The 14,988-nt window shown below is 41.7% G+C and overlaps 9 protein-coding genes across 9 annotated transcripts; 5 read left to right on the top strand and 4 right to left on the bottom strand.

Moving 5' to 3' along the window:
* Positions 1-74: 74 nt before the first annotated feature.
* PAS_chr3_0261 (Hypothetical protein) lies at positions 75-1,197 on the bottom strand (the record flags this gene model as incomplete). The annotated part of the gene is made up of 2 exons (XM_002492432.1): positions 75-1,035; positions 1,136-1,197. The coding sequence occupies 2 exons, from the start codon at positions 1,195-1,197 to the stop codon at positions 75-77; spliced, it is 1,023 nt and encodes a 340-aa protein (XP_002492477.1).
* A 318-nt stretch (positions 1,198-1,515) lies between these two features.
* On the top strand, positions 1,516-2,643 carry PAS_chr3_0260 (Hypothetical protein; the record flags this gene model as incomplete). Its single annotated transcript, XM_002492431.1, has 1 exon — positions 1,516-2,643. The coding sequence occupies one exon, from the start codon at positions 1,516-1,518 to the stop codon at positions 2,641-2,643; it is 1,128 nt and encodes a 375-aa protein (XP_002492476.1).
* Positions 2,644-2,697: 54 nt separating this feature from the next.
* PAS_chr3_0259 (uncharacterized protein) lies at positions 2,698-5,451 on the bottom strand (the record flags this gene model as incomplete). The annotated part of the gene is made up of 1 exon (XM_002492430.1): positions 2,698-5,451. The coding sequence occupies one exon, from the start codon at positions 5,449-5,451 to the stop codon at positions 2,698-2,700; it is 2,754 nt and encodes a 917-aa protein (XP_002492475.1).
* A 308-nt stretch (positions 5,452-5,759) lies between these two features.
* PAS_chr3_0258 (Hypothetical protein) lies at positions 5,760-7,071 on the bottom strand (the record flags this gene model as incomplete). The annotated part of the gene is made up of 2 exons (XM_002492429.1): positions 5,760-6,983; positions 7,036-7,071. 2 exons carry the CDS (start codon positions 7,069-7,071, stop codon positions 5,760-5,762), a joined length of 1,260 nt encoding a protein of 419 aa, XP_002492474.1.
* Positions 7,072-7,373: 302 nt separating this feature from the next.
* PAS_chr3_0257 (Adenylate kinase) lies at positions 7,374-8,129 on the top strand (the record flags this gene model as incomplete). The annotated part of the gene is made up of 1 exon (XM_002492428.1): positions 7,374-8,129. The coding sequence occupies one exon, from the start codon at positions 7,374-7,376 to the stop codon at positions 8,127-8,129; it is 756 nt and encodes a 251-aa protein (XP_002492473.1).
* Positions 8,130-8,260: 131 nt separating this feature from the next.
* Positions 8,261-9,892, bottom strand: PAS_chr3_0256 (mRNA 3' end processing factor; the record flags this gene model as incomplete). Its single annotated transcript, XM_002492427.1, has 1 exon — positions 8,261-9,892. One exon carries the CDS (start codon positions 9,890-9,892, stop codon positions 8,261-8,263), a length of 1,632 nt encoding a protein of 543 aa, XP_002492472.1.
* Positions 9,893-10,159: 267 nt separating this feature from the next.
* PAS_chr3_0255 (Mitochondrial GTP/GDP transporter) lies at positions 10,160-11,065 on the top strand (the record flags this gene model as incomplete). Its single annotated transcript, XM_002492426.1, has 1 exon — positions 10,160-11,065. One exon carries the CDS (start codon positions 10,160-10,162, stop codon positions 11,063-11,065), a length of 906 nt encoding a protein of 301 aa, XP_002492471.1.
* Positions 11,066-11,240: 175 nt separating this feature from the next.
* PAS_chr3_1171 (uncharacterized protein) lies at positions 11,241-12,551 on the top strand (the record flags this gene model as incomplete). The annotated part of the gene is made up of 1 exon (XM_002492425.1): positions 11,241-12,551. The coding sequence occupies one exon, from the start codon at positions 11,241-11,243 to the stop codon at positions 12,549-12,551; it is 1,311 nt and encodes a 436-aa protein (XP_002492470.1).
* Positions 12,552-13,353: 802 nt separating this feature from the next.
* On the top strand, positions 13,354-14,925 carry PAS_chr3_0253 (Acetyl-coA hydrolase; the record flags this gene model as incomplete). The annotated part of the gene is made up of 1 exon (XM_002492424.1): positions 13,354-14,925. The coding sequence occupies one exon, from the start codon at positions 13,354-13,356 to the stop codon at positions 14,923-14,925; it is 1,572 nt and encodes a 523-aa protein (XP_002492469.1).
* Between the last annotated feature and the right edge of the window lie 63 nt (positions 14,926-14,988).

Raw genomic sequence — 14,988 nt, 5'->3', positions numbered from 1 at the left:
ATTGACATACATATAATACATAGAAAAACAACCAAAGAAAGAGTATAAAAATTCAAACAGGCACTAAGTAGGCATTATACATACTGCAAAACAGAGTAAAATGCTACAAACGTGGTGATCAACGTAGAGACTATACTTACATTACCGAATATCAACCTCAGTTCCACGGAACCGTGGAGGAAAAATGACTTTGCGGCAAAGTAAGTATGAGTTAGAACGGTACTTGGCAAGTTGAATTCATTAAACAGCTCATCTTTGACGTCAGACAGAGTGATCGAAGATTTAACAACAGTTAAAGTCAGTATCAGTTTAGCGATTCCAAAAATGACAGGGTCATATTTGTAACCTTGCAAGTACTCACTAAAGTTGAAGTAGTAACTAGCAATAAGGGGAACCAATACCGAAGATAAAAACCAGGTTACAAATAATTGGAAAAAACTGATAGTCAGGAGAGGCTGAAGGTTGAAAACTTTCAGATTTTTAACACGAATTGGAAGGGCTTTCTTGAGTGCTTTTGGAAGAAAAGAAACTTTGTAGAGGGGGATGGTTTCCCCATAATGAAGTTCAATGAGGGCCAATTCAAACAAGAGTTCAATGAGAAACACAGTTTCAGGAGTGCTTAAAACATCTCTAACCAATTCGTTAGAGTCTAATAGGTACTCTTTGAAGTATTCCAATCTACCAAAAAGTGTTCTTTTGAGGCTCTTAACTTTATATTGTAGCGAGTCCACACTTTCGTTATCCTCGCCGCCCTCTTCATCTTCATCGTCGTCTTCAACCTCTTCGTCAACAATCTCACTATCTTCATCGTCTTCCTCCCCTTCATCTCCATCAATCTGAAGTCCTTTCTTGCTTTCTTCAAGTTCCTCTTCGGAACCAATTCGCTCGTAAACAACAGGTTTCTTAGCAGGGGATCCCTTACGAATAGATAGGTAAAACTTGGAGTATTTTGGATTGCTTTCAAGCTCATCTTGCTCCAAAAAGTGTCTGGCAATGTTTTCAACGAGTTCTTCTTTCAAGTCACGGCTTGAGTAACTAAATAATCCAATGTTAGTAATTGCTGGGGAAGACGATGAGGAGGAGCCAAGACCCACCACGCCAAAAAAATAAACTGGGTTCAGAAATGCGCACTTACCTCAATCCCAACTCCTGAGCAAGCTGAATTAAATCAGATTTCTTCAACGATTTCAAAGACATGGTTTTAGTTGGAAGTGTTTAGTGTGAGCGTGTATGAAATAAACAGGAAACACAGAGAGAGAGAGCACTTCACTAAGGAACTGTTTGTGTTTTGGTTTTTTCGTGGCCACCCCAGCTTATTACCCAATTGGGCAACACCAAAAACAGTAATAATTTGGTCTGTTTACGTAAGACAGCAGATCACGTGAACCTCGAAACCGCCGGTAGCAGAGCTCGGCTTGTGACCGGCTCGTGCTGCTCGGAACGTAGTCCGGCTGATTTGCTTTCTCTTTAAATCAGTCTTTTTCTTTACGATCAACGACCGATTCTAACCCACAAATGTCGTTACCCCCTCTGATCAATGGATTTGACAGACAAACCTCGGAAAGCGTAGAGTCAACTTTGGCCCAAGCTCTGAACCAGTATGAGCCGTCGGTGCAATTGCACAACACAGGGAATGCTGGCTCCAAGAACAGACAACAACAGCAACAACAGCCCCAATTTGTTGTAGACAAGTCAAAACAACCGGTGATGCCGGGGGCTTCTGTCGGGGGCACTCCATCATCATTAAGTCATCATAACCAACTGGTCCACGTTAACGTTGGTGATAGCGGTCCTGGCAGAAGTGGATCCAATGTAGATGATACCGTTTCCTCTTCTCCTGGTCATGGGTCGTCTACCAATGCCGGCGGGGTAGTCATGAGTCGGGCCTCGATGCACGATGAATCTCAGCATCCAAGACCGGCAACGACATCCAACATTACCAGAGTAAGGCACAACCGTCCTGGGATGAAATTTGGAGCAAAGAAGAAATCATGGGTCTGGGATTGGTTTGTCCAGGATAGTACCGACCCAAATGTGGCCATTTGCGACCAATGTGGAAGAATAATACGAAGGTTACCGAGTGATAAAGGATCGCCCAAGAAACTTAGTGAGCATCTAAGGACACACAAGATTGATAAAGATACTGTTATACCCAACAGAGATGCTTTGATGAATAACTACGCTGCTAACGGCATTACTACACAGCTCAACGGAAGTAATAGTTTGACACAATTAACATCGTCTTCCAATAACGGCTCGGGTTATCCGAATGTTTCAAATTCAATGGTCAGCAATAATCAAGTTAACAATAACAACAACGGTCCTAGGCCCAATGTGGTTCCAGTTGGCGGTTTGGCTCACGTTCCCCAACATCTATTGAGTGAGTTCGATATTTCCCCTTACTCTCAAATGAAGTTCCATAAAGATATCATGAGATTTCTGACTGAGCAGAAACTAAGTATAGATGTTGTCAAGACTCATGCATTTCGTCAAATCATATTCACTCTACGACCTGATGCAATTGTCGACTTGAACGATTTGGATCATATCTATTCTTCCTTTATGGAAGTTTTGAAGAATAATGCTGCCGCTGAGAATAAGAAAGATAGCCGAGTTGACGGACCGGAACATTCGTGGCTTTGATTCATTTGAGCATAGAAGAACAATAATTAAACACTTATGATAGTCCCAATAAATCTAATTAAACCCCCATAAAAGGCCATCCTGTTTACCGTTATTTGCATTCCCACCATTAACCATATAGTCAGCGTCCTTAGATCCTGGGATTGGTGACTGTAAGATAGGCGGAAGGCGGATTCTCTTATTGGGTAAATCTTGTGCCGAAGATTCATGTTCAACCACAGGCTTTTGAACATTAGTCTGATAAGTCGCTAAATCAAGAGCGTTGTTGTTGTTGTGATTGTTATTGAAGTTGGTTGGTGATTTATTGGCCGCACCGTTAAACTTCTCCATTGCAGCACTGGCATAAATCGACTTCATCACTACATTCAGTGCCAATATTAAGTTTGTTGTAGACATTTGAATGGATACCAGAATGCTGATCCAATTGATAAGAGATTTCTCAATGTTTTGAAGTATAAATTTGTACAAGTCATCATTAGTAAGAATTTGTTGCAAAGTCATTCCAGACACATCAAGGTCGTTTTCTGAACCAACATATTTTTTGGATCCAGAGCTCTTTTTGCTTTTGCTTTGTTGAACTTGACTTTGAAGGATTCCAATGGTGATGGAATAACTCCTATTCTTATGCCCCTCTGAATTATGAATAGCAGAAAAACCAGATCCCAGTTCACTAATTAGATAGATAATAACATTCAGGATAGGTGTGTCTTCCTCTGTATCTTCCACAACTTGCGAACTGTAAGAAATTCGTCTTTGTACTAGTATCCTAATAAGAAGCAGGAAATTTCCGATGATAAACTCCAGCAGTAAAAGTTTGTTACTAGGAAGACTTAAAAACGACTTGATACTCGCAAAGCTTTGTTTGTTATTGTAAATTAGTGAGATAAATAGCAAAGGCAGGGTTGTCAAGCCAAGGTTGTTATTCACAACTAGCATCTTGTTAAATGGATGAAAAATGAACTTTTCCAAGTTTGATTTGATGTCTGGAACAGTCAACGAAGAATGACAAAACTTGGCAATATCAAATTCCGCATTTTCTGATGGGACATGTTGACTGGTGGACGTTAAAGTGTTGTATAAAGATTCCACTTCATACATGAAGTCTTTCAATGTTAAAGACAGCAGAACCCAGTTGTAATCCTGCAAAGGCAAAAAAAGGTAATTGAATAGCAGGTCATGGAACTTCAGTGGACAATTGATAAGCAGTTTCTTCTTGTTGAGAATCAATGAATTGACAAACTCTACAAATTTGTTGTTATTCATCAGGTCTGCTACTTTTGGTGGGTAATTAGCCTCCAGCTTGCCTTTGTTATTCTCCTGTATGATATTCACTGCGGTTGCACCGACTGAGTCATTGAATGACGTTTCTTTCCCTGAAGGAAGAGCTGAACTTCCTGGATCATCACTCACTGCGTTGTAAATATTGTTGAACGATTTGTTAGCTAGAATAATTGCGTTGTGAAGAAAGTTTTTGCTGTCATTGAAAATACCATGTTGAATTTTGGAGGTGGATTTTCTAATTTGGTTATCATTGAATTTGATCATCTGTAGTTCATTCAAAAGCGCACATATGAGCGTTTGCTCAATGTTGCTAATTCTGTGATTGACAACTAGATTCATATTATTCAAGAACACATTTTTGGAAATGTCATCCTGTGAATATTCCAATTGTGAAACAATTGTTTCAGGCTGGTCAGTTAACGAAGTAACTGATAAATTCCTTAGTAATTGAGCCATAGTGACCTGAGTATTCGGAAGAAACTTGTCAGCTAGGAACATATGCAATGATGAAGGTGATTTGTTATAGATGAACGAGTATTTCGACAGCAGCACATACGCATACCAATAGAAAGGTTCAACCGTTTCCAATGGATTGGAGGAATTGTTATTAATATGCGTGCTAATAATATTGTTAAGGTATTCGAACAAGACATCCAACGTTATAACTGGACATGGTAGAACAATGTTTATATTGTCGTGGTCAATGTTGTGATTATCAATATCCTCAAAGTCATGATTTGCAAAATAATTGAGATAGATGAAACATAAGAGGATCAAGTTCTCGATGAATTCTGAAAAGTTGTCACTGTTGTAATTAATTAATTGATTTGATATTTTATTGATTATTATTGCCCAACTCTTGTTAAATAGCTTGATTGCATCCAAAGATTGTGATTGTTCACAAGCCCCTAGACAGATAATTAAATAAAGGAATTCACTATTTCCATCTAGGCTTAAAAACCTGGATGACGTTGAACTGGAATTAGTCAGAAAATGGCTTGAAAACGGCTCCGGAGAAGGGTTCACAGTCGACGAAGTATCAAACACTTTGAAGAATGAAGGGTACTCAGGGCGAAACTGAAAATTATTGCAATAAGTTAACAGATACCCAGAAATGTTATTGTCTAACTGTAGATCAATTGATACCTGGCTAAATTTCTTGCATAACGTTAATAAAGAGATGATATTTTTTTCCAGAAACGAATCACCAACAGGAACCGAGCTGGGAGTGTTTAGGGTTGGATTCTGACTGGGACTTGGTTCAACCAGATCGTTTGCTGAACTCTCAGCCAATCCTGTTGCGTATTGCTTTATATTCACCGCGGCATCGATGTTTTCCTTCAAAAGCATTCCATGAACAGTTCGACAATGCCGTTGCAGCAAATCTCTTCGAACAAAGGAATTATCGCAGACATTGCAGACAAAAGGCTTCTCCTTCGTATGAGAACGTTCATGACGGAGCTTATGCTCAGACCGTGAAAAAGCCTTAGCACAGAAGGAACAAATGTATCTTTTCTGAGGACCCATTGAAAGTTACGGATGAGGCGCAAAGTATCAGTGGGATCGGACAATGAACTTGTAGAATTTGGTAAAAGAATATTAGAAAATTCTTACTTAATACATGTGGTTATCAAAAGGAGGAGGCGGTTGACGGTAGATTTCTGTTCTCCACTCTTAAAAAAGCGGAGAGCGCTAGCCAAAATGGGGGACATCGTAGCCGCGATTAGCGAATCGTCCCATATGCTGGACAGGGTTAATTAGGGTGACACATTTCACACTAAGAGGACTGATTGGAAGAAAAAATAAAGTTTGGAATTTTCCTACCTGTAGCAATGCTACGCAAGATCAAATAAGGCGAGAAGTCTTCGCATCAATTGAGATTTTTGAGGTGATGGGTGCTTTGATTTTGTGGAAGAGTGCCTTTTAGTTTCACTGCTACTTCCCATTTTGAAAAATTTTCTTTGTGCGCTAGCAGGGGAGGGAGTAGTGGAAGCAGGAGGCGTTGTTGGGCCAGTTGAGGCATCACTGTGTGAATTGTCGAATTTTCCGTCAGATTTTCCGTTGCTTGCTGGCTCTCCCTTCTTTTCCTGCACACGGCTAGCTTGCGCATCAGCCTCGATTTTAATTTGTTCTTTTGATGCATGTTTTCCGTCAATTGACTGTTCTGTAAGGGACGGAGTCGCAGTGACAGCGGGGTTCGTAGCATCACCCCTTTTATTCATACTATTTAGCCTGTCACCATAAACCTTTGCCATCGCAACCTCCATGGCCTTGGAGTACATCTCCTCATCTGTTAATTGAACACTCTTTTTGGGCTTCATCTCTTTTTTAGGCTGCTGGGGAGGTGCATGGAACTTGACATTTTTCCGTAAATTGCTACTAGTAATAGAGTCACTGTGTTCTATTGGTTGTCTTGGTGAGGGTACATTGGAACGAGGGATAACTCTGGTTGGGGCCTCTTCTGCATCAGAGTACACAGAGTAATAGCCTGATGAGGTATCATTTGAGTTTCCTTGATTCTCCTCCACAGCTTCATCCTCTTCAGGTATGTAATCAATTTCATTATGGAAATCTTGATCAAAATCTCCAATCAAAGCCTCAAGATCATTATCTGATGCTGTTACAACATGTTTGGGTATAATGCGGGTGGTTTGAACAATTTCATAATCACCAAGGTCCTGAATAGTTTGTCTGGTGATACTTCTGGTAGATCCGTCTTGAAGAGTTTCCTTAGTGGTCTTGACCAGAACACTCGTAGTCGTTGAAGTTATACTATTCATTCGCATGCGTGGAGTCTGTGAGTTTCTCAATGACCCAGAATTCAAACTCATGGTTCTTCTTTCATAAGCGGGAATAATACTTGGGGGTCTATAACTTGTAAGACTATTTTGACGTTGATTGTGCGCATATAAGGCAGTTGAAGCAGCCTGTCCACTAAGTGAATACGCTCTGGAAGGTTGCGTTTGCCCAATGTTAAAATTATCACTTGCCTTCTGCTGGGCCTGGTTAAGGTAATACTGGTCCGTGGCACTGATAGGTTTGTGAAACCCCAGAGTCTCCTAAAGGTGTTAGTTAATAGGCAATCTGCAAAGAGCTCAAAAAACTACCAACCCTTGACTTCCTTTTGGATCGTCCAAATAGACCCATAGTTTTCAATGTATGTCAGTAGGGATTGACAATTTGTATTCTGTTTGTTTTTGGTGGAATAGACCAATACACCACTTTTCTTCCCCATCACTCTTCAAAGTGAGGCCTGCTTTTTCCCTCCCTCACATTCATGGCGCGACGCTGGATGTAATATTACGGGCCCCTGTCTCTTCTGCCTCCAAACCAAAACCCAAACCAATCCCGCGCACCCGTTCCCTCGCGCCGATCTACAGTTATTCGTTGAAGAATGACAGTTCAGTTTTCTGATTTTTCACTTCTTCCATTCGAACTCATTACCCAAGATGTCCCCCGTTGAAGAATTAAAGGAGTATATTCACAAGTTGCAGGATCGTGTCACCGAGCTGGAAATCAAGGCCGGTGTCCTGCCAGAGCCAAAGCTGCCAGCTGCTATTCGCATGGTCTTGATCGGCCCTCCAGGTGCTGGTAAGGGAACCCAAGCTCCAAACCTTAAGGAGAAGTTCTGTGCCTGTCATTTAGCAACCGGTGATATGTTGCGTTCTCAGGTTCAACAAAAGACCGAGTTAGGAGTTGCCGCCAAGAAGATCATGGATCAAGGTGGCCTTGTCTCCGACGAAATCATGGTTAACATGATCAAGGCCGAATTGGACTCAAATCCAGAGTGCCAAAAGGGCTTCATTTTGGACGGTTTCCCTCGTACTATTCCTCAGGCTGAGAAGCTAGACTCAATGCTGGTTGAGAGCAACAAGCCTTTGCAGAAGGCTGTTGAATTGAAGATTGACGATGAATTGTTGGTCTCCAGAATCACCGGCCGTCTGGTCCACCCCGCCTCTGGTCGTTCATACCACCGTGAATTTAACCCACCAAAGAAGGATATGACTGACGATATCACTGGTGAGCCTTTGGTTCAACGTTCCGACGACAACGCTGATGCTTTGAAGAAACGTTTGGTGACCTACCACCAGCAAACCGAGCCCATTGTTGAGTACTACCGTAAGCGTGGTATCTGGGCTGGCATTGATGCTTCTCAATCCCCTAAGCAAGTTTGGGGTGATATTCTCAAATGTCTACGCAACTAAGTGCTTTTCAACGAAACATATTCTGTATAGGGGCCTCGGCCGCTTCAGATAATTTCTTTATATATAGCTGTCACGTATCTGTATAAAAAATATATTTCTATGAATTTATATTATATGACAGTTCTTTTTTTTTATCTGTTGGCTAGATTATCCGTCAAGCCACGCAGTTTACTAAAGTCAATGTTAAGAATAGAAGAGCCAATGCTGCTGGTTTCTGGTCTCTTGGCAGCACTGACGACGCTGTCGTCTGACCTTTCTCTTTTCTCAACAACATTATGTAAACTCCTCTCCTGCTGGGTCTCTCTGAAACACGAATAATGATACACTTTGTCTCCCGATTGTGTAGCATTGGACCAAACCCATTCACCTGAATCGTCATTGAATTTGCCCACCATTTCCTCTTTACAAATTCCACACGACGTGGTCATATCAGTGACATCATCAGGCACCACAACGTAATGACGAGCCAGCTCTGCTGGGTCTAATTCGGCTGGTCTAGTATTCAAACTTTGACCACCGGTGGTCGAGATCTTGGTATTATTAGAGGAATCCGTTTGATCATCAGAGTCTTTGTAGCCAATGATTTCAATTTCCTTAAACTTAACCCATGCAGAATCATCTAGGTAGTAGCCTCTTGATTGAATATTACTATAGTCCTTGATCCTTTTATTGATACGGAAGTGCCAATCCAGATGCAGACTCTTCAACTGTCTGCCCGCATCATCCTCTGTAAATCGCTTGGAACAACTGGAACATTGATTTGGTTTATCTCGATACAGTGTATCAATTTCAGTCTGAGTAGGTTTGTGGTTATTTATGTAACCCGAATCTATGGCCAAAGAGCCTGATAAATCATTAGATGAGAGTATATCGTTGATAGGACTTACCAAGTTATTGCTGTGTTTACTGTTTATGTTATTAATTAGCCCTGATTCTGCCAGTGAGCTCAAAATAGAGCTGACATTACCTCCAAGAATATTTGGAGGAGGGGATTTCGGTTGCTGCTGCTGGTATTGGGGAGCCATGGATACTGACTGTAGTACTCCTCCCAGCACAGACATTGCATCCGAAGATAATGCAGGTCTTGGAATAGCAGCAGCAGGTGTTGGTGATTTAAGCTTAAACTCTTCATCTTTTCGAATTCCTTGAACCTGAGTATTTACCAAAGTCAATTCTTGAGGAGACATAGGCTGCGAAGTGATGATTTTTAACAGATCTCCCAATATCTGCAATCTTTCCTTTGCCTTAATATCATTTGGATTTGAATGCAAGCGTTGCCCTACCAAACCTTGCAACTGTCGGAGTTGTTCAATCAATGACTGTTGAGTGATCATCACAGGTTTGGGCTTTGCAACCTCAGTTAAAAATCTATCTATTTTAGCAAGTTGGTCAGGCGGGAACAATGGTGATCCTGATGGTGTCCTGGTCACTTTCCAAGTTTCGAAGATATGAATCATCCGCTGTCTTACTGGATCAGCAACTAGACTGTAACACCTGGAAAATAGCTGATACAACGAGTCTCCAAACATCAGATTGTACGGAGACCCGACATTCTTACAGATCGAGTCAATCAAATACAACGTGTACAGCTTATGCTCAGGAGCCGAAGAGTTGATTCGTTTCAGAATAGCTTCCACTATCTGGTCCGCATTAGCCATGTTCTCCTGGGCAATAGTAGTCAGACTATGGATGATAGGGTGAGAGTTGAACGTCAATTCCAGAAGAGATTGATAAAAGTCTTCTCCTATACTATTACTGGCCATCTTACAACTAGATTCAATGTTGCGTTGAATATATGAGAGGGAGTGGCGTTAGAAAGAGAGGGTATAGAGTTTGGTGATGATGGTTGGGTTTTTTCTTGGTGAGTTTTCTGAGCTTTTTTCTCCTCCTCGCCTTTAAGGTTGCTTACCAAGCAAAGGTCGTGTTGCAACCAGTAAAACTAAAATAGGTAATAAATCTAGCGCGCAAAATTTTTGTTCAGTATATCAAGCAGTTTTCCAGTCATACAGCCATCAGTTTATCCCATCGAAATGTCCCCAACCCCTTCCAACGCTGACAAGAAACAATCTGGAGTAGCCCGTATATTGGGTTCTGCCTCTGCCGGTATTTGTGAAATCGGTGTTTTCCACCCAGTTGATACAATCTCCAAGAGATTAATGTCTAACAACACTAAGGTCACTAGTCTATCTCAGTTCAACAAGGTCATTTTCAGAGAGCATGCCGCCGATCCTCTTGGAAGAAGACTGTTGACTCTGTTTCCCGGTTTAGGTTACGCCGCTTGTTACAAGATTCTTCAAAGAGTCTACAAGTACGGAGGTCAACCATTTGCTAACGAATTCTTGACCACCAACTACCGTTCTTCTTTTGAAGAAACTTTTGGAAAGAAAACGGGCAAGGCCCTTATGTCTGCTACTGCTGGTTCGTTGATTGGTATTGGTGAGATCGTGTTGTTACCCTTAGATGTTTTGAAGATCAAACGTCAGACAAACCCTGAGTCTTTCAAAGGACGTGGGTTCTTCAAGATTTTGGCAGATGAAGGTCTTGGTTTGTACCGTGGATGGGGATGGACTGCTGCTAGAAATGCACCAGGATCATTTGCTTTATTCGGTGGTAATGCATTTGCCAAGGAGTACGTTTTGGGACTGAAGGATTACTCTGATGCTACTTGGGGTCAAAATTTTATTGCTTCCATTTTCGGTGCTTCTGCCTCTTTGATTGTTTCTGCTCCACTTGACGTGATTAAGACCCGTATTCAGAACAGAAATTTTGATAACCCGGAGTCTGGATTTACTATTTTGAAGAACATGGCCAAGAACGAAGGAATCACAGCATTTTTCAAAGGATTGACCCCAAAATTGTTGACCACTGGACCAAAGCTCGTGTTTTCTTTTGCCCTTGCCCAAACTTTAATTCCAATGTTTGACAAGGTATTGTAGGGTTTCGGCAAATAAGATCGTGTTATTGTACATACATAGAGATAATAGAATAATATTTCCTTCTAGGTTCATGCGGCTCAGAAATTAAATCTGGGGAAGGAGAGAGGGAATTACAGTATCCTGTCATCTTCTTTTAAACTTCTCTAACTTTAGCGGATTCCTAAAGATTGTACCCATGGTAAGCGCTGTGGAACCAGTACCTGTCCGTGTAAGCGACCGTAGCGATGATCTCATCTCGGAACCAAGCAGTTTTGTCTTCCGCTCATTATCAAAAGAGATTTATAACACTGTACACAATAATCAAGAGACAGTTGAGGAGGAATATTTCTGCCCCAATTTGGATACAGATCTCCACCATGAGATGGCTGCATTGAAGAAAGCTCTGAAGCAGATTTCCGAGAAATTGGAATGTTTGAGCCAGGGAGGGTCTACTCCAAGCAGAGGACGACCGATTTCAAGATTCCAAGAAACCTCCATCAATTTTGATGCTTTGGTAGACAGAATCGTAAAAAAGGATGACCAATATGCTTCTTATCAGTTGCAACAAAAACTAGAATGCCGAAACAACCAGGAATTAGTGGAAATTATGGATAGTATACAGAGATGTTCTCTTGAATTGATGGTGAATCGTTTTGGAAATTTCTTGATTCAAAAATGCTTTGAGGTATTGGAAAACTCACTCATTGAAGGGCTGATCATTACAATTGCAAGAAATATCGTTCAGGTATCTACAGATGCATTTGGATGTCATGTAGTCCAAAAGGCGCTAGAGATGATCCAAGAGGGCCATAAAAAATTTCTAGTGGAATACCTATTGGAACATCTGGAATCAACATTACTTGACTCTTCAGCCGAACATGTTTGGAAGCGGGTATTAGAGATCAAATGGGCCATCCATCCCGAAATGGAGGAAGCAATCACTGCAAAACTTAGTTCTACATTACAATCACGATGGTTACAGGTTGCCACCACTCCCAGGGGAAGCTTAATAGTCCAAAATATCCTAACCAATTTGCCTCCCACCATTCAGAAAACTTGTTTAGAAGAACTTGAAAGGGACATACCTACACTGCTGACCGATCGTAGTGGAAATTGGGTGATTCAATTCATTCTTCAACATTTTGAGACATCCGAAATTCACCAAACGATTTTTCAGACAATTTTGGATAATTCTCAACTTTACAGCACACAGATGTATTCCTCCAAAGTCATTCAGAAGTGTTTGAAAGCTGAAAGGTTCAAGTCAACTTTCATCGATCCATACATTGACGCTATCTGTTCAACCAAACCATCAAAAAGACGTAAACCTGGGGCCAAACCTGTGGTTATCGAGCTAGCAGTGGATATTTATGGGTCGGGTATTATTCGCAAGATTCTAGTGGAAGGATCAGTGGATGAAAAATCCAGAGTGAATGGTTTATTACAGGAACATATGGAGACTGTGTGTACAACAAAATGGGGTAGCAAATGTGCGGCTGTACTTTAATACATACACTTATTCCAGTAAAGATGCACCTTCACCCAAACGAAGGTCCCTCTTTCACACAATTTGGGGTGTTGAAGATACTTGACTTGGGAACCCTAAGTTTGGTACAAACGATAGTGCTGATTATCAATTGAAAGTGGCGAGTGTTGTAATCTGTAGCTATGGCTTGAAGGGTGTAGGTGGTGAAATTTAAAGCGGTTATCAGGAAATTTGAACACTATAATGAGAGTTCGGCTCCGCTACTGGGGGTGTCAGACGGAGTAGAGGAACTTGGGAACATTTACAAAAAAACATCAATATAGCTGGCAGAAAGACAGTTTTTTAAAGCCTATACTAATAGGGACCTCTGATTGAACATATGCCGAGTTTATAATCGCCCAAAAGTGACGAATATCAGCAGTTTTGACGTTCCGGAGTTCTTCTTTGCAAGAGTTCCGTTCAATATTCGTGACCCGCCCCAGGATCTGAGTGGGAGGTTTTGAGACTAGTGGGGGTGAAAAGTGGGCATACATTTTATAGAAAATCTAACTTAGTACAGAGTGTTTACTATTCAAAACCATAAAATTCCCCTCTTATCCAGTAATACCATCACATGGACAGGGTCCAATTTCACCATTTTCCACATGTTTATTTCTAACCTTTATTTGTGGGTTTAAATACCGACCATATCCATAAGATACAAGCACCCCGAGAGGTTTTCAAGCGCGGCCACGCAAAAAACCTAGACTAATATATAAGCGAGGTTAAAATTCCCTTAAACTTACTCCGCTTAAAAAAACCTCAAACAACAAACCCGTCAACTATGTCTTCTATCTTGAAACAAAGAGTAAGATACGCACCTTACCTCAAGAAGCTGCGAACCCCTGAGCAGTGTGTTGAGCTGTTTAAGGATGGTCAATATCTGGGATGGTCTGGATTCACTGGTGTCGGTGCACCAAAGGTGATCCCCACAGCGCTAGCCGATCATGTGGAGAAGAACAAACTACAAGGCAAATTTCAATTCCACTTGTTTGTTGGTGCCTCAGCTGGGCCTGAAGAAGGTCGTTGGGCTGAAAACAACATGATTCTGACAAGGGCTCCACACCAAGTCGGTAAGTCCATATCAAGAGGTATCAATGAAAACCGAATTCAATTCTTTGACAAACATTTGTCCATGTTTCCTCAGGACCTGACTTATGGCTTCTACACTAAGGAGAAGGAGAATGATCTCTTAGATTACACCATCATTGAGGCAACGGCGATAACCGAAGATGGTTCCATTATTCCCGGCCCTGCCGTAGGCGGTTCCCCAGAAATGCTGTCTGTGTCCGACAAGGTTATCATTGAAGTTAACACCAAGACTCCATCCTTCGAAGGTATTCATGATATCGATCTACCTGTCAACCCTCCTTTAAGACAACCATACCCTTATACTTCTGTGGATCAACGTAACGGAAGGGTAGCCATTCCAGTAGACCCATCTAAAGTCGTAGCTATTGTGGAATCCACTGAAAATGATAAAGTGCCACCTAACACTCCATCCGACGCCATGTCCAAAGCCATTGCTGACAACCTGTTGGAATTCTTGGAGCATGAAGTTAAGGCTGGTCGTTTACCAGAGAACTTGCATCCATTGCAATCTGGTATCGGAAACGTTGCCAATGCCATCATCGAAGGTTTAGCCGGCGGTAATTTCAAGAACTTGTCTGTGTGGACGGAAGTTTTGCAAGACTCTTTCCTCGATTTCTTCGAATCCGGTAAGCTGGACTTCGCCACGGCTACTTCCATCAGATTGACCGAGTCTGGATTTGAGCGTTTGTTCGAGAACTGGGACACATACTCTCACAAGTTGTGTCTTCGTTCTCAAGTTGTCTCCAACTCCCCAGAAATTATTCGTCGTCTAGGTGTCATTGCCATGAACACTCCAGTGGAAGTTGATATCTATGGACATGCTAACTCTACCAACGTCCTGGGTTCCCGTATGCTGAACGGTTTGGGCGGGTCCGCTGATTTCCTTCGTAATGCCAAGTTGTCAATCATGCATACCCCAGCTGCCCGTCCTTCGAAGACCGATCCAACTGGTGTGTCATGTATCGTTCCATTTGCCTCTCATGTTGACCAAACTGAGCATGACTTGGATGTAGTTGTGACCGACTATGGTCTTGCTGATCTGCGTGGACTGGCTCCAAAGAAGCGTGCCCAAGAGATTATCAAGAACTGTGCCCACCCTGACTACGTCCCTATTCTTCAAGAGTACTATGACCGTGCCAACTTCTACTGTCAAAAGAAGAAGTCTCTTCACGAGCCTCACATCCTACGTGATGCCCTGAAGATGCATTTGAACTTTGAAGATTTCGGAACCATGAAGATCGACAACTGGGACAAGAAGTTCTAAATGAAGCTGTAAACAAAACGAAAAAAGAGGTTTATATTACATTTTAAACTCTCTCCTCTCCTC

The sequence above is a fragment of the Komagataella phaffii genome, chromosome 3 (genome assembly GCF_000027005.1).
Source record: "Komagataella phaffii GS115 chromosome 3, complete sequence".
Lineage (NCBI taxonomy): Eukaryota > Fungi > Ascomycota > Pichiomycetes > Pichiales > Pichiaceae > Komagataella > Komagataella phaffii.
Note: the sequence above shows the minus strand (reverse complement) of the source record. Positions and strands in the feature narration are given on the sequence as shown.